This window comes from Temnothorax curvispinosus, unplaced genomic scaffold, assembly GCF_003070985.1.
Source record: "Temnothorax curvispinosus isolate PA1 unplaced genomic scaffold, ASM307098v1 QBEX01009716.1, whole genome shotgun sequence".
Taxonomy (NCBI): Eukaryota; Metazoa; Arthropoda; class Insecta; order Hymenoptera; family Formicidae; genus Temnothorax; species Temnothorax curvispinosus.
Window position 1 is genome coordinate 1,727 of NW_020219496.1, and position 12,508 is coordinate 14,234.

The 12,508-nt window shown below is 34.3% G+C and overlaps 1 protein-coding gene across 2 annotated transcripts in view; it reads left to right on the top strand.

The window, feature by feature from the left end:
* The first annotated feature begins 925 nt into the window (after positions 1–925).
* LOC112459308 overlaps positions 926–12,508 on the top strand; it is a 24,532-nt gene continuing 12,949 nt past the window's right edge. Inside the window, exon 1 of one of the 2 annotated variants that reach the window (XM_025023345.1) lies at positions 926–1,242. In XM_025023345.1, coding sequence (XP_024879113.1) covers positions 1,181–1,242 — 62 coding nt within the window. In that variant the 5' untranslated portion in view covers positions 926–1,180. The remainder of the gene's footprint in view (positions 1,243–12,508) is intronic. The other variant, XM_025023344.1, reaches the window with a different exon arrangement.

Consider the following 12,508-nt stretch of genomic DNA (forward strand, 5'->3'; position numbering starts at 1 on the left):
CTTATGCAAGTTTGTGTGGATATAGCTTTAGGGCTTAAAATACCTATTGTAGATGGGCACTTATGCTAAGACTCCATAGACGCGGAAACGCCGTGCGGTAGAGTGCGTTGACCAATCAGAAGGCTGCCGCAAGTCGCCTGCGGCAAAATCAAAATTTGTGATTGGTCAACGCACTCTGCCGCATGGCGTTTCCGCGTCTATGGAGTCTTAGCATAATGGCCCCTGCACACAGGACGCGGCAGCGCGGCATTGCGGCAACGCGGCACCGCGGTAACCAATTACCGTCTTGCTTTTCCGTTCTACTTTTGAAAGTAGTACGGAAAGGCAGATGCTGCGAAGCAAGAAGCGACGCGGTAGCCAATCAACGTGTTGCTTTTCCATAAAAACCAAAAGTTTATTGGCTACCACGTCGCTTCTTGCCGCGCGGCAAGCGTTTCCGCGTCCTGTGTGCAGAAGCCATAACTGTTACGTTCTACGAAAAGTGCGTGTGTCGGGGGTCAATTCTCTGTATTTTGAGACGAGGTGAAAATTACAAAAGTGAACAGATTTACTAGATTTCGACAAATGAAATTGTAGATTTTCTAGTGAATTTCCTCACTTTTGTAATTTTCACCTCGTCCCAAGATACAGGGGGTCGATTACGGTTCTTGAAACGAAGTGAGGCTGGTTTCACATGGGGCGTAAGATGCGTATGCGTAACTTGCGAGAGCCAATCAAATCATCTCAGCTACTATACGCGTATGATACGATTAAATACTGAGACGATTTGATTGGCTGACGCAAGTTACGCATACGCATCTTACGCCCCATGTGAAACCAGCCTGAAAATTACAAAAGTGAACAGATTTACTAGATTTCGACCAATAAAATCATAGATACCCTAGTGAATTTCCTCACTTTTGTAACTTTTACTTCGTTTCAAGAACCGTAATAAGCCCCCAGAATCGACCGCTGCACTAGTTTTACTAGTAGAAAGCGCTATCAGTTTTATGTTTTCAGTGGTCACAAACCGTGTCAGTTCAATACTTTTGTCAGAGACTGTACGCGGGTATTTAACATTCGATTGACAGAAGTGGGTAGTAGGTAGTCGCTGGTAGTTGGGTAGTCGTTCTCCCACGATATGGCTATGATTAGTGCCGGCTTGCGTCCGCGATTATGATAAAATGGAGTGATTTTCGCGATGAGTCGTCGATTCATCAGGCAAAATCAATGGGCAATAAGTCACGATCCGAGCGAATCGCGGTGAGTCCCGATTCACTTGCTGATTATTCAATATTTTTGACAAACACGCGTCGAATACGTCAAGCCCTATTCTATCAATGTGATAGGCGCTTCGATATCCAATTTGATAGTGTTGCTAACGGACACAGTTCGACATAACAATTTGTCAGGAAGGCGTGTAGGCCTTAAAGACGGTTCACTCTTCAATCCTCTTCATCGAAACTACCGCGTAAATAAATAATATATTTAAATCTTCTAATAATTACCGAGTCTGTCATTGAATTAAAAAAAAATGTTTGACTTGCTTTCGTGTTAAACTCCTTATCTTCACTGATCTTGGTTTTCGAGGTTTACACGCGAGAGAGAGTGATATTAACGTATAGATACTGCGCTCGCATCGATTTCTTTTTTAAAAACTTTAGTCCACGTTTAGAAGACACGTACCTATAAAGGTAAACTTTATAAAATCAACGCCACGTATTCTCGTTACTGCAAAAAGAGTATATTTTATATAACAAATTTATATTTCTTCACTTTTTAAATGTTATTTCCAATTCATCAATCAAGAGGCACGGTATATAAGTGTCTCGCGCCAAGTATAGCGTTCGTATCTACACGCCTTTCAGCGAGATACATGCAAAGTACTTTTAGAGTCTTTTTCGAGCGGATTAAATTTCAAAGGAGGCAGCGTAAAAATTTGTCTTTCTCGAAACAGTTTTACTTTACTAATAATTCGAAAGAGATTTTTTTTGCCGTTGATTAATTCTTGCATTAGTTGCATTGCATAATTGCATGAGCTCGAAATCAGAAAGCGTGAACGCTGAAACGCCGCGGCTGTCTTTCACAGAAGGTACCTTTAAATTGAAGAGAAATTGTTAAACTATGCTTTATTTTAATGTTAAAATGTTATGGAAATATTTATTACGGCTGTAATTCGTTATACTTACTGTCACATTGATCCCATGCGACTTGATATACAAATATAACTTATATATAAATAACAAATGTAAATGCACATTAATAAACACATCGGAATATAAATGTACTGAAAAATGTACATATATAGAACGTGTTAAGATTTTTTTAATTAAGCCGCGAAAAATATATTTATACTTATATAGTATAATAATAATTATTTTATACTAGTAAAATTTTTTTACATAAAAACATGTATAAGGGAGACCAGGGCTATCTGTCTACGAGGGCTATATGTGTCCACAGTACTGCTATCTGAAGTTTTAGGAGACAGAGACGTCTCTACCATTGTAACAAATAGTTTAGAAATGCTTTACGTAAGAGATTTATACGTTGTTTGTTTTTTTGCGATGCTATATACGTTAAAAGAAAAGCGAAAACAATTATTCACATTTTTCGACGGTCGAAAAATTTGCTGTGCGACAGTAGTTTAACTCAAATTAAAGTAAGCAGTTCATAATATTATAAATTAATATATATAGTTATCAGGTGTGAGAAGCGTCATATCTTAATTCCGCATAATCTAACAATTGGCAACATATTAAAGACTGAAAAACGTAGTCGGAGCTATCTGTCCTATTTTTGATGGGGCAATGTGTCCACACTTTAATGACGTATTGTTCTTTTATACCCAGGTAGCATATGGGTAAATAGATAATGGCGCGTAACTACAAAACTACAAAAGAAAGATTTTCCTTAAGGATGTTTTATATAGTTAGGCAAAATATAACGAAGTTGATGAAAATTTAATATCATATTCTGTATACTCTTTCAAAGTTCAGCGCTAAATTTCAGATCGATTCACAATTTAGATAAAAAGTTATCGATTTTTTAATATCCGAGTTTTAACATGTAACCTTATGGCGTTACAGAGAAAAGTGTAAAAAAAAAAACATTAAAAAATGTAACGAATATAGTGATATTTTACACACAAGTAGATCATCAAGAAACAAAATAAAAGCAAAATTTGAAACGATCATTTACAACATAGTTTTGAAGATATTGCAAAAAGATTAATGAAATTATTGACGGATCGGATTCGTGATCGGACTATCGGCGCGTGCAGTATGGAAGTGACAACACCGCAATCAACTGCTCCGTCCGTAAAGCATGTATACTCGAAAAATAACAAGCTTTTCCACTAACCTCCAATATAGCATTAACTAGATTTGTGTAAGTACGTGTGTGTGTAAGTACAGGCTTCCCAACCTCTTGGATTGTACAGTGTTGTCACATTTAGCTGCGTAGCTTATTAATATATTTACAGCAAATATCATTATAATAAAAATATAATTTTTATGTTTATATAATATACTTAATTTATATTATTGAATATGACTGAAATTACGAGTTTAGAGCAATTACTTTATTTTATAATTTTTTACAGATTTAATTTTTTCAAGTTGAATTCAGGGTAAATTTACTGTCAAAAATTATTTTGCCGAGATTTTGTTTAAGAAAAAAATAGTAGTAACAGTTATTTACGGTCACTAAATCTACGTTTTTTACATTTTATTAGACTTGTAACTATTTGTATACATTTTTTTGTCTTTGGATCTCTAGAGAATTAACCCTTAGTCTGTAAACGTTTTTTTGGCACTTTTAGTCTGTAAACCTGGGTCGTTTTCGTCCTGACGTTTTTTTTTTAAGTGTTAAAGTGTTACAAAAAATCTGAAAAAATTTATGAAGGTAATTCAAACCTTCAATTTGAAGTATCAATCATAAAATTATAATCAATTTAATTTTTTCACATAATTTGTATTTAAAAAATAGAGCAACTAGGGGTAAAATCATTTGTTTACTCAAAAAATCATAACTTTAAGACAAATAAAGATATTGAAATGAATAAAAAAAGAAATTGAAGGGGAAGAGTGTAGCTTTCATAAAAAAATATTGCATGCAATTATTTTGAAATTAAATGCTTAAGTTTGCGACCTCAAAATTGCCAATAATTAGCCCCAAATTTTGTAGTAAAAACAGTAATAAATATATAATAATTCAAAAATTAGTAATAAAATCAATAAGAAGTCAATAGTTAAGGGTCACAACATTCTTCTCCTCGCGAGGACGCAATATTCGAGAAACATCCTCGCCCGACCGTTGCGCTATTTTCTAGAAAAACTGAACAAAAATATTTTTGTAGTTTTTTTTTTGCGGTCAGATGTTTTTGTGACACTTTTACGGACACAATGAATACTTTAAAACGGAAAAACGAAAAAAAATTATTTACGGTTTTGACTAACGTTGACTGTAAAGATGGGTCGTTTTCGTCCGGAGAAGAATTCAAGTGTCTGCTGCGACGGCCGGAGGGGGACTGGCGCCTTGAAACTCGGTAGGTGGGTTCTCGGGGAGCATAACTTTTTCTACGGATGCGCAGTGGCGCCTTTTTTACCCGTTTTCAAAAGTTACAACTACATTTGATTTTCGCCCGGACGAAAACGACCAAGGTTTACAGACTAAGGGTTAATATCAGTGTTTTTAAGATTTCCATGACTTTTAGACCTGTCCCTATAGAACATTTTAAAGACGGATAAGGTAAACATATATCCAATAAAATTATACTTACAATTAGAGTGATTAAAAGAATAAAAATCGAGCGAAAATTTTTTCGCAAAAACAGCGTTAGACTTTGGAATAAATGTTCGGACTCTCACTCGCTAGTGTAAAAAAGTGACCTACAAGCAGCTACTTGATCCTGCGATTCAAGAATCGTCACCAAATTTTTATTTTAAAAATACACGTTAAGTTACATATATGAGTTTGCCTTAAATTATTAAATATTTTCTATTTCAAACGCTGCCGAGGATAAAGAATAGGCACCAAATAAAAAAGTTAGACCATATACGGACAACAAAAGTATACATATATACACACACATACATACATACATACACACGGACATTTTGTTCAAAAGTGATTTTTTGACGTTTTAGAACATTATAAACACTGCCAAAAATACTTAAAAAAAATTTTTTTCACGAAAACAAAGCTTTCTCTATAAGGAAGCAAAAGATTAAAAAATTTAGGGAACAAAAAACTCATCACATTAATTTTGCAACGGACTTAAAATCAGTTTGATGCCACCGTATATAAAGAAAAGTCAGCTCCATGCAGGAATCCTGTCAAAAAATCTACATAAAGTGCCTACTACTGCTCTGACTCCAACTAGGCAGTTTTTTCAATATTATCATACTAATAATAAATAGATAATATTATAAATAAGCATAAAAATTAATATAAATAATGTGTTTTTTATTATGTAGACAGATAGCCCCGCTATGGGGCTACGCTTGACTTGCTTACTTAAAAAATTTATCTCTTTAAGGCTCCTGGGTAGTCACCGCGGCCATATTGGATTCTTACTATCGAGGCGAGAAAAACACCTAATTTTAAGTTGCGGTATTTTCCGAAATAAAAAGACATTTTAATAAAAAATCACGACAGATCGTTTCAGCACACTTCAAAAATTGACCGGATACTATCCTTTTCCCTCGACAATAAACAAACAGCCATAAAGCGAAGCCTAAACATACGGAAAACAAGCCGTTTGACGACTATCGAAAGGAGTGGTGAATGTTCCTTCCGCATATATATTTCTTGCAAATCTTACTATACGGTCAATTTTACGAGTTTCACGAATACGTTAAACGTTAGAGCACAAGTACAGAGCGAATAATAAAGAAATATACCGCAACTTAAAATAAGGTTGTCAACATGTCACAAGACAGAATTCTCCATTGGAGAGAGTGAGAGGAGAGAGTTCTTATTTCTGCCGCGACGGTACGGCGCCACCGTCAACGCAGAGTTCTCGGCTCAGGGACTAGGAGCCTTAAAATGGTAAAATATTAACGATTCTAATTATGTTTTTTTTTAATAGCAAGGTTGAAAGGTTATACCATTAAAATTTTAGCCAAATATCTTTATTAGTTTTTTAGTAAACTTGAAAAAAGCGTAAAGTGTGGACAATAGCCTCGGGTCTCCCTTAAATATATAGATATAATTATATATAAAATATGTCCACATATATATTTTCTTCCTTTTCTGTAATCTCTGTATATATAAGAAAAATAATAAAAAATAAATAATTAAAAGAATCATTTTTGCATCGTTTTTCTTTCACTAAAAAGTGAAATTTACAGAAATGAGAAAAATTGTCCATATATAGTGCATAAATGTAGGAGAGACCGGAGCAAAGTCGTCACTATTTTTTTGGTGCCGATTTTTAATTACAAAACAAATAATTTTAGTAAAATGTGGTATACCGTTGTAAAGAGCGAACCCTTGGCTACAAAATTTATACGGACATTTTTGGTCTACGTCGCTTTGTTCAACTGGTATAGAGTGAAAACGACAAAGGTGCAAAAATTGAAATGTCAAAATTGCCGGGGCGGAGACGTCTGTGAAGTTGGCACGACATTTTTTGAATTTCAAAAAAATACTAAGAGGTCGGCAGTGTGGTCTAGTGGTAAAGCGCCAGACTCGTAATCTGAGGAACCAGGTTCGAGTCCACTAGAGCCATGTAAGCATGGAATGTTTTTTCGATAGCTGCGCCCCTCCGTGCAAGATACCCGATAAAAACAGTACGTGGATCCACGTTATTGCTACGTGGATTCGACCTGGATTCGACGAAATTACGTGGATTTGACGTAGATGTGACGTGACTGTTTTTATCGGGTAGGCTCTTGTGCGGAGAAAACTAAGCTCCGTCTTTCGGAAAGAGACGTTAAGCCGGTGGTCCAAAGGATTAAAGTGAGAGGGGAAGGATAGTATTGGTAGTAGATTGCGAACCCTACGGGGATATACAATAAATTACGAATTTTACAGGAATTTTACAGGAGTTCCGCATTCCTTATATTAAAAAATCGAAATTGAAAAAATGTCGTGTTAACTTCGCGAATCTAGCACGACACCCTCTCCTCTAAAGTACCAAAACGCGTTGAATAGTATCAGTTTTGACAAGAGTTTTAACAGTTACGTCCAACACGACACTTAGTGAAAATGTGTCGTGCTGATGATTTTCCGCAGTTCTAACGATTGTTTTCGATAGTTTTACAAGAGTTCTATGCTTTAGGATCATTTTTACAAATAGTTCCGACCATTTACTATTTTTTAAATAATTTTTAACAGTTACGTCCAGCACGACACTTAGTGAAAATGTGTCATACTGAAGATTTTCGGCAGTTCTCGGTTGTTTTCGACAGTTCTAAAAGATCATTTCTATGCTTTAGGATCAATTTTACAAATAGTTCCGACCATTTATAATTTTTTAAATAATTTTTAACAGTTACGTCCAGTACGACACTTACGATTAGTGAAAATGTGTCGTGCTGATGATTATCCGCAGTTCTAACGGTTATTTTCAACAGTTGTACAAGAGTTCTAGCCTCCAGCTTACGTGCGCTTACGCATGTAAGCCCCCTGCACCCCTCCATGCGTATGCTTTATAATTTTGCTTTAAGTTATAAAGCGAGGTCCACGCTGCCTACCGGCGGAGGTGGGTGCGGGAGGGAGGGCCGAAGGCCCCTTGCACCACCCCGCGCGCGCGCGTGTGTGTGTGCGCGCGTGTGTGCGCGTGTGTGCGCGCGCGCGTGTGTGTGTGTACGGATTTTTTGTACACATATCTACTTCTACAATTTTTTAGATACCGGGTTGAAGTTTTGCACACAAATAGAGTATCATGGAAAGTATGTTCTCCTCCAATTTCATTAAAATCCGTCGACCGGATTTTAAGGGAATTTTTATTTTTCAGAAAGGCGTGTTTTACGCTATTGCTTTCTCAATATTTGAGATATCAATCTATTTCTAATTTTATTATATTTTTTAGTTTTTTTCTACCCCAATTTCATGTATAATTCTTTAAAATTTAATTAATTAGTTCTTGAGTTATAGAAATTTCAGTGAACTTGGCTGTTTTTTTTTAACAGAAATTGGTAACTCTTTTATTATTAACAATTTTTATTAATTCTATTATATTTTTCAGTCTTTTCTACTCCTATTTCATATATAATTCGTTAAGATTAGTTTTGGATTTGGTTGATTAGTTACCAATTTCTGTTAAAAAAATTTGGTTGACTAAACCCAACTTAAACGTAATCGAAGGTTCATATACGAAATTCACAAAAACAAAGCTTCTTCTATGAGGAAGCAAAAAAAAAAAACAGCCAAGTTTACTGAAATTTCTATAACTCAAAAACTGATTAATTAAATTTTAAAGAATTATATATGAAATAGGAGTAGAAAAAATTAAAGAATATAATAGAATTAATAAAAATTGTTAAAAATAAAGAGATTACCGATTTCTGTTTAAAAAAATCTACGTGATTGCTTTAATTTACGCAAATTTTGAGATATTAAACCAAATACAACACCAATTTATCTTTAATGATACTCTATTCATAAAAAAAATGTGCAAGTAGAAACTTGCACATTGCTTCCTCATAGTTTTTAAGTGTGCAAGTAGAAACTTGCACATTGCTTTCTCATAGTTTTTAAATGTGCAAGTAGAAACTTGTACATTGCTTTCTTATAGTTTTTAAGTGAGCAAATAGAAACTTGTGCACATTGCTTTCTTATAGTTTTTAAGTGTGCAAGTAGAAACCTGTACATTGCTTCCTCTATGAGGAAGCCAAATTAATAAATATCTACTAATAATTATGCATAAAAAAACAGGTTTTCTCATAGAGGAAGCAATGTACAGGTTTACTTGCACACTTAAAAACTATAAGAAAGCAATGTGCAAGTTTCTACTTGCTCACTTAAACAAGTTTCTACTTGCACACTTAAAAAATATGAGGAAGCAATGTACAAGTTTCTACTTGCACATTTAAAAACTATGAGAAAGCAATGTGCAAGTTTTTTACATATATTTTTATATAAAAAATGTTTTACCAGGATATATAAAAATTGATAATTATTAGGAAAAATAATGACCCTCGTTTATTTTTAAGATTCGATTAATTTAACTTTCCGTAGAATATTGTTTGTGATGTAGAACTACGTCTTTTTCCGCGGTAGGGGGGTATCCACGGATGCAGCGATGCAACGAAAACATGTCACACTTTGAACGTTTATATCTTTGAAACTAATAATCGTAGAATAATAAATGACATCTCATTTTAAAGCTTAAGAAGTCCCATTTGTGATAAAATTTTGATGGTTTTTAATAACCAATTTTCTTGAAATGGAATTATTATAAAAACCTGACGTCTGTCTGTATGTCTGTATGTCTGTCTGTCTGTCTGACCGTGAACTACTCATTCGTTAATAGACCGAATTTTAAAGAATTATGTATGAAATAGGGGTAGAATTTTCCGGGAATGACGGTGGTGGGGTTAATTTTTTGATACCGATTTTTTTTAAACCGGTTGTGTAGTTTTTTGTTATATTTTCGAAAATAATAATCGTAGAGTAATAAATAAGTTGTCATTTGATAGCTTATATAGTCTCATTTTCTTTCTGAAGTCTATAAAGTCTCCAAAAAGGGTTACCGATTTTTTCTTGCAACGTTTTCCGCGAACTACTCATTTGTTAATAAACCAAATTTTCAAGAATTATATATGAAACAAAGGTAGAATTTTCCGGGAATGGCGGTGATGGGGTTAATTTTTCGATACCAATTTTTTTTAAACCGGTTGCGTAGTTTTCGATGCCAATGTGTTTCTTATCAAGAGACACGGCAGTGTCTCGCGCCAAGTACACGCGGAGCGAGACCGACCGTGACTCTTACGCGACGCGACGGGTTGCGAGTACCCGAGATGTTGAGATCTCGATAACGAGTGAACGGATCAAGTTCTAAGTAGGTTTGATCGATAGCTTGGGGCCGAATTAGGGGGGGGGGGGTTCTCTTATAATATCCCGCTACGTGCCCTACGAGCGGAGATATTGCGACGCAAAGTCTAAATGTGAAAATTTTTTATTAAGATACGTTGTTAAGATACGTCGACGCTCTCATTCAATATTATTATGATTATCAGAGAAACGTCACTTTCACTTTTTCGACGCTGGCGGCGCAGGTATCGCCAGTTTCGATATCGCGCGCGTATTTCGAAATTAGGTCGATAGACTTATCGGTCAGGAGAAAGATTTCTATTTAGGTAAATTAGGTATATATATATATATATATATATATATATATATTGTATACATATATTGAGTCAATTGCTTTATGTTTATCTGGAGAGATTTCGTATCCTTACATCGTATTACCACCGCTGCCGGAAAAGAAGGTTCTCTCTGCTTGGCAGAAAGTGCCGCTAGGGAATTTTTAAGTCGATTCTTATGAATCAAGCTTGAATTTGATGTCTAGGTATCCCAGGTTGATGACGAGGTCCAGATAGTGCGCTTCATAGTTTTCGGTGTCCAGGTGTAATAATACGTTGAATTCGATGTCTACGTGTCCCAGGTTTCCGATGATGAGTCCACATAGTGCGCTCCGTAGTTTTCGGTGTCTACGTGTATTAATACCTTGAAATTGATGTCTAGGTGTCCCAGGTTGCTGATGACGAGGTCCAGATAGCGCGCTCCGTAGTTTTTGGTGTTTAGGTGTAATAATATTTTGAATTCGATGTCTACGTGTCCCAGGTTGCCGATGACGAGGTTCACATAGTGCGCTTTGTAGTTTTTGGTGTCTAGGTGTATTAATAACTTTAAATCTGAATGTAGGACACGTAGATATCGAATTCGAGGTATTAATACACGTAGACACCGAAAACTACAGAGCGCACTATGTGGACCTCGTCATCGGCAACGCGGAACACCTAGACATCGAATTCAAGGTATTAATACACCTAAGCACCGAAAACTATGAAGCGCACTATGGACACCTAGATATCGAATTCAAGCTTGATTCATAAGAATCGACTTAAAAATTCCCTAGCGGTATATATTTCTATTCATATATTTTCAGTATTATTGTTACATTAGAAAAATTATTGGCATTTAGGATACGAATCTTTTTCCGTTAGTTTGTAAGTTTCATGATTAAAAAGCTAATGTCGTATTATTAACATATACCTAAGATTTATAAAAGTGTTATTAATTTTATTATATATCTGAATTGCGCGAATCTCAAATATGTTTTGTAAAAATTATGCATAATATTCCTATGCAAGGATACTTGTTTAATTATTTCTTCCTATTGCATTTAAGTATAGAAAAATATACAATTTCTATGTGTTTGCACTTTATATTTAATGAGCAGGCAATTAAATATATATGATTCAATTTGCGTCTATGTCTTTTTATTGAGTGACATAGTTATATACTTTTAAATTTTTTTTTTCTGAAATTCAATTAATTGAATAGCAAAAACTACGTTATCATATTATATATTTTTGGTACGTAGTGTGCAAATGTATTTTGAAATGAAGATTATATATTTTCTACTGAATTATTTACACACACGTGCGGTTTCAGAGAATCATTTTTCGTTAACTCAAATATGTTCCTACTCAACTGTCAAAATATGAAAGATAATTTTATCTAGTTGGTACATTCGCTCGAATTCTCGAAATAATTTTCAAGGATGTAAGTACGAATATATATATATCGTACTATTTAATATTTATAATAGAAAATTATAAACGATGCGTTATGTATAAGAAATTTAACAGAATTGCTTTTATCAAATAGAATTAATTTGCGATTAGTTGAAGGAAATAAAAGAATAAACAAATCGGGTAAATTTCAGACACGTGTTACAGGTGTCCATCTGTAATTATCAAAAATATCGATACCTGAAGATATCGGTACATATACAGTTGCGAACAACATTCAGTAAGACACGCGAATAAAAATAAGTAAAGAATTTTACAGTTAACGACTTATTAACATTAATCATGCTATATTGCGATTATGTTTTATGTTAAAATTGAAAAATATATACAAGGTGTAATACTAAAAGGGTTACAGATTATTATTTTTAAAAAACTAAGCAAAATAATAAATTGTTGTTTTCTTTAGAAATAATAGTCCGTAACACTTTTAGCTTCATACCTTGTATATACTGCTTATGAGATTATAGGATATATTGTTTATAAGATTAAGATGCGTAACACTACAAAAAGGCGTGATATCCGTACAAAATTACTTTTTTAAAAAAAGGTAAAAAAAGGCGCCAAGTTCACGCATAGTAGTGTACCTATATGTTGTTACGTCGAAAAAAAAGAAAATGGTAGTATTATACCTCGAAAAAATTTAAGTAACAAGTGGTAGACGTAATCTTTATATCTCGAAAAATCTCGAAAAAATCTAAGCAGTAGTATCTTTATTTCCGAAAAATTATAACCCAAGTGATACACATCACAAAATTATG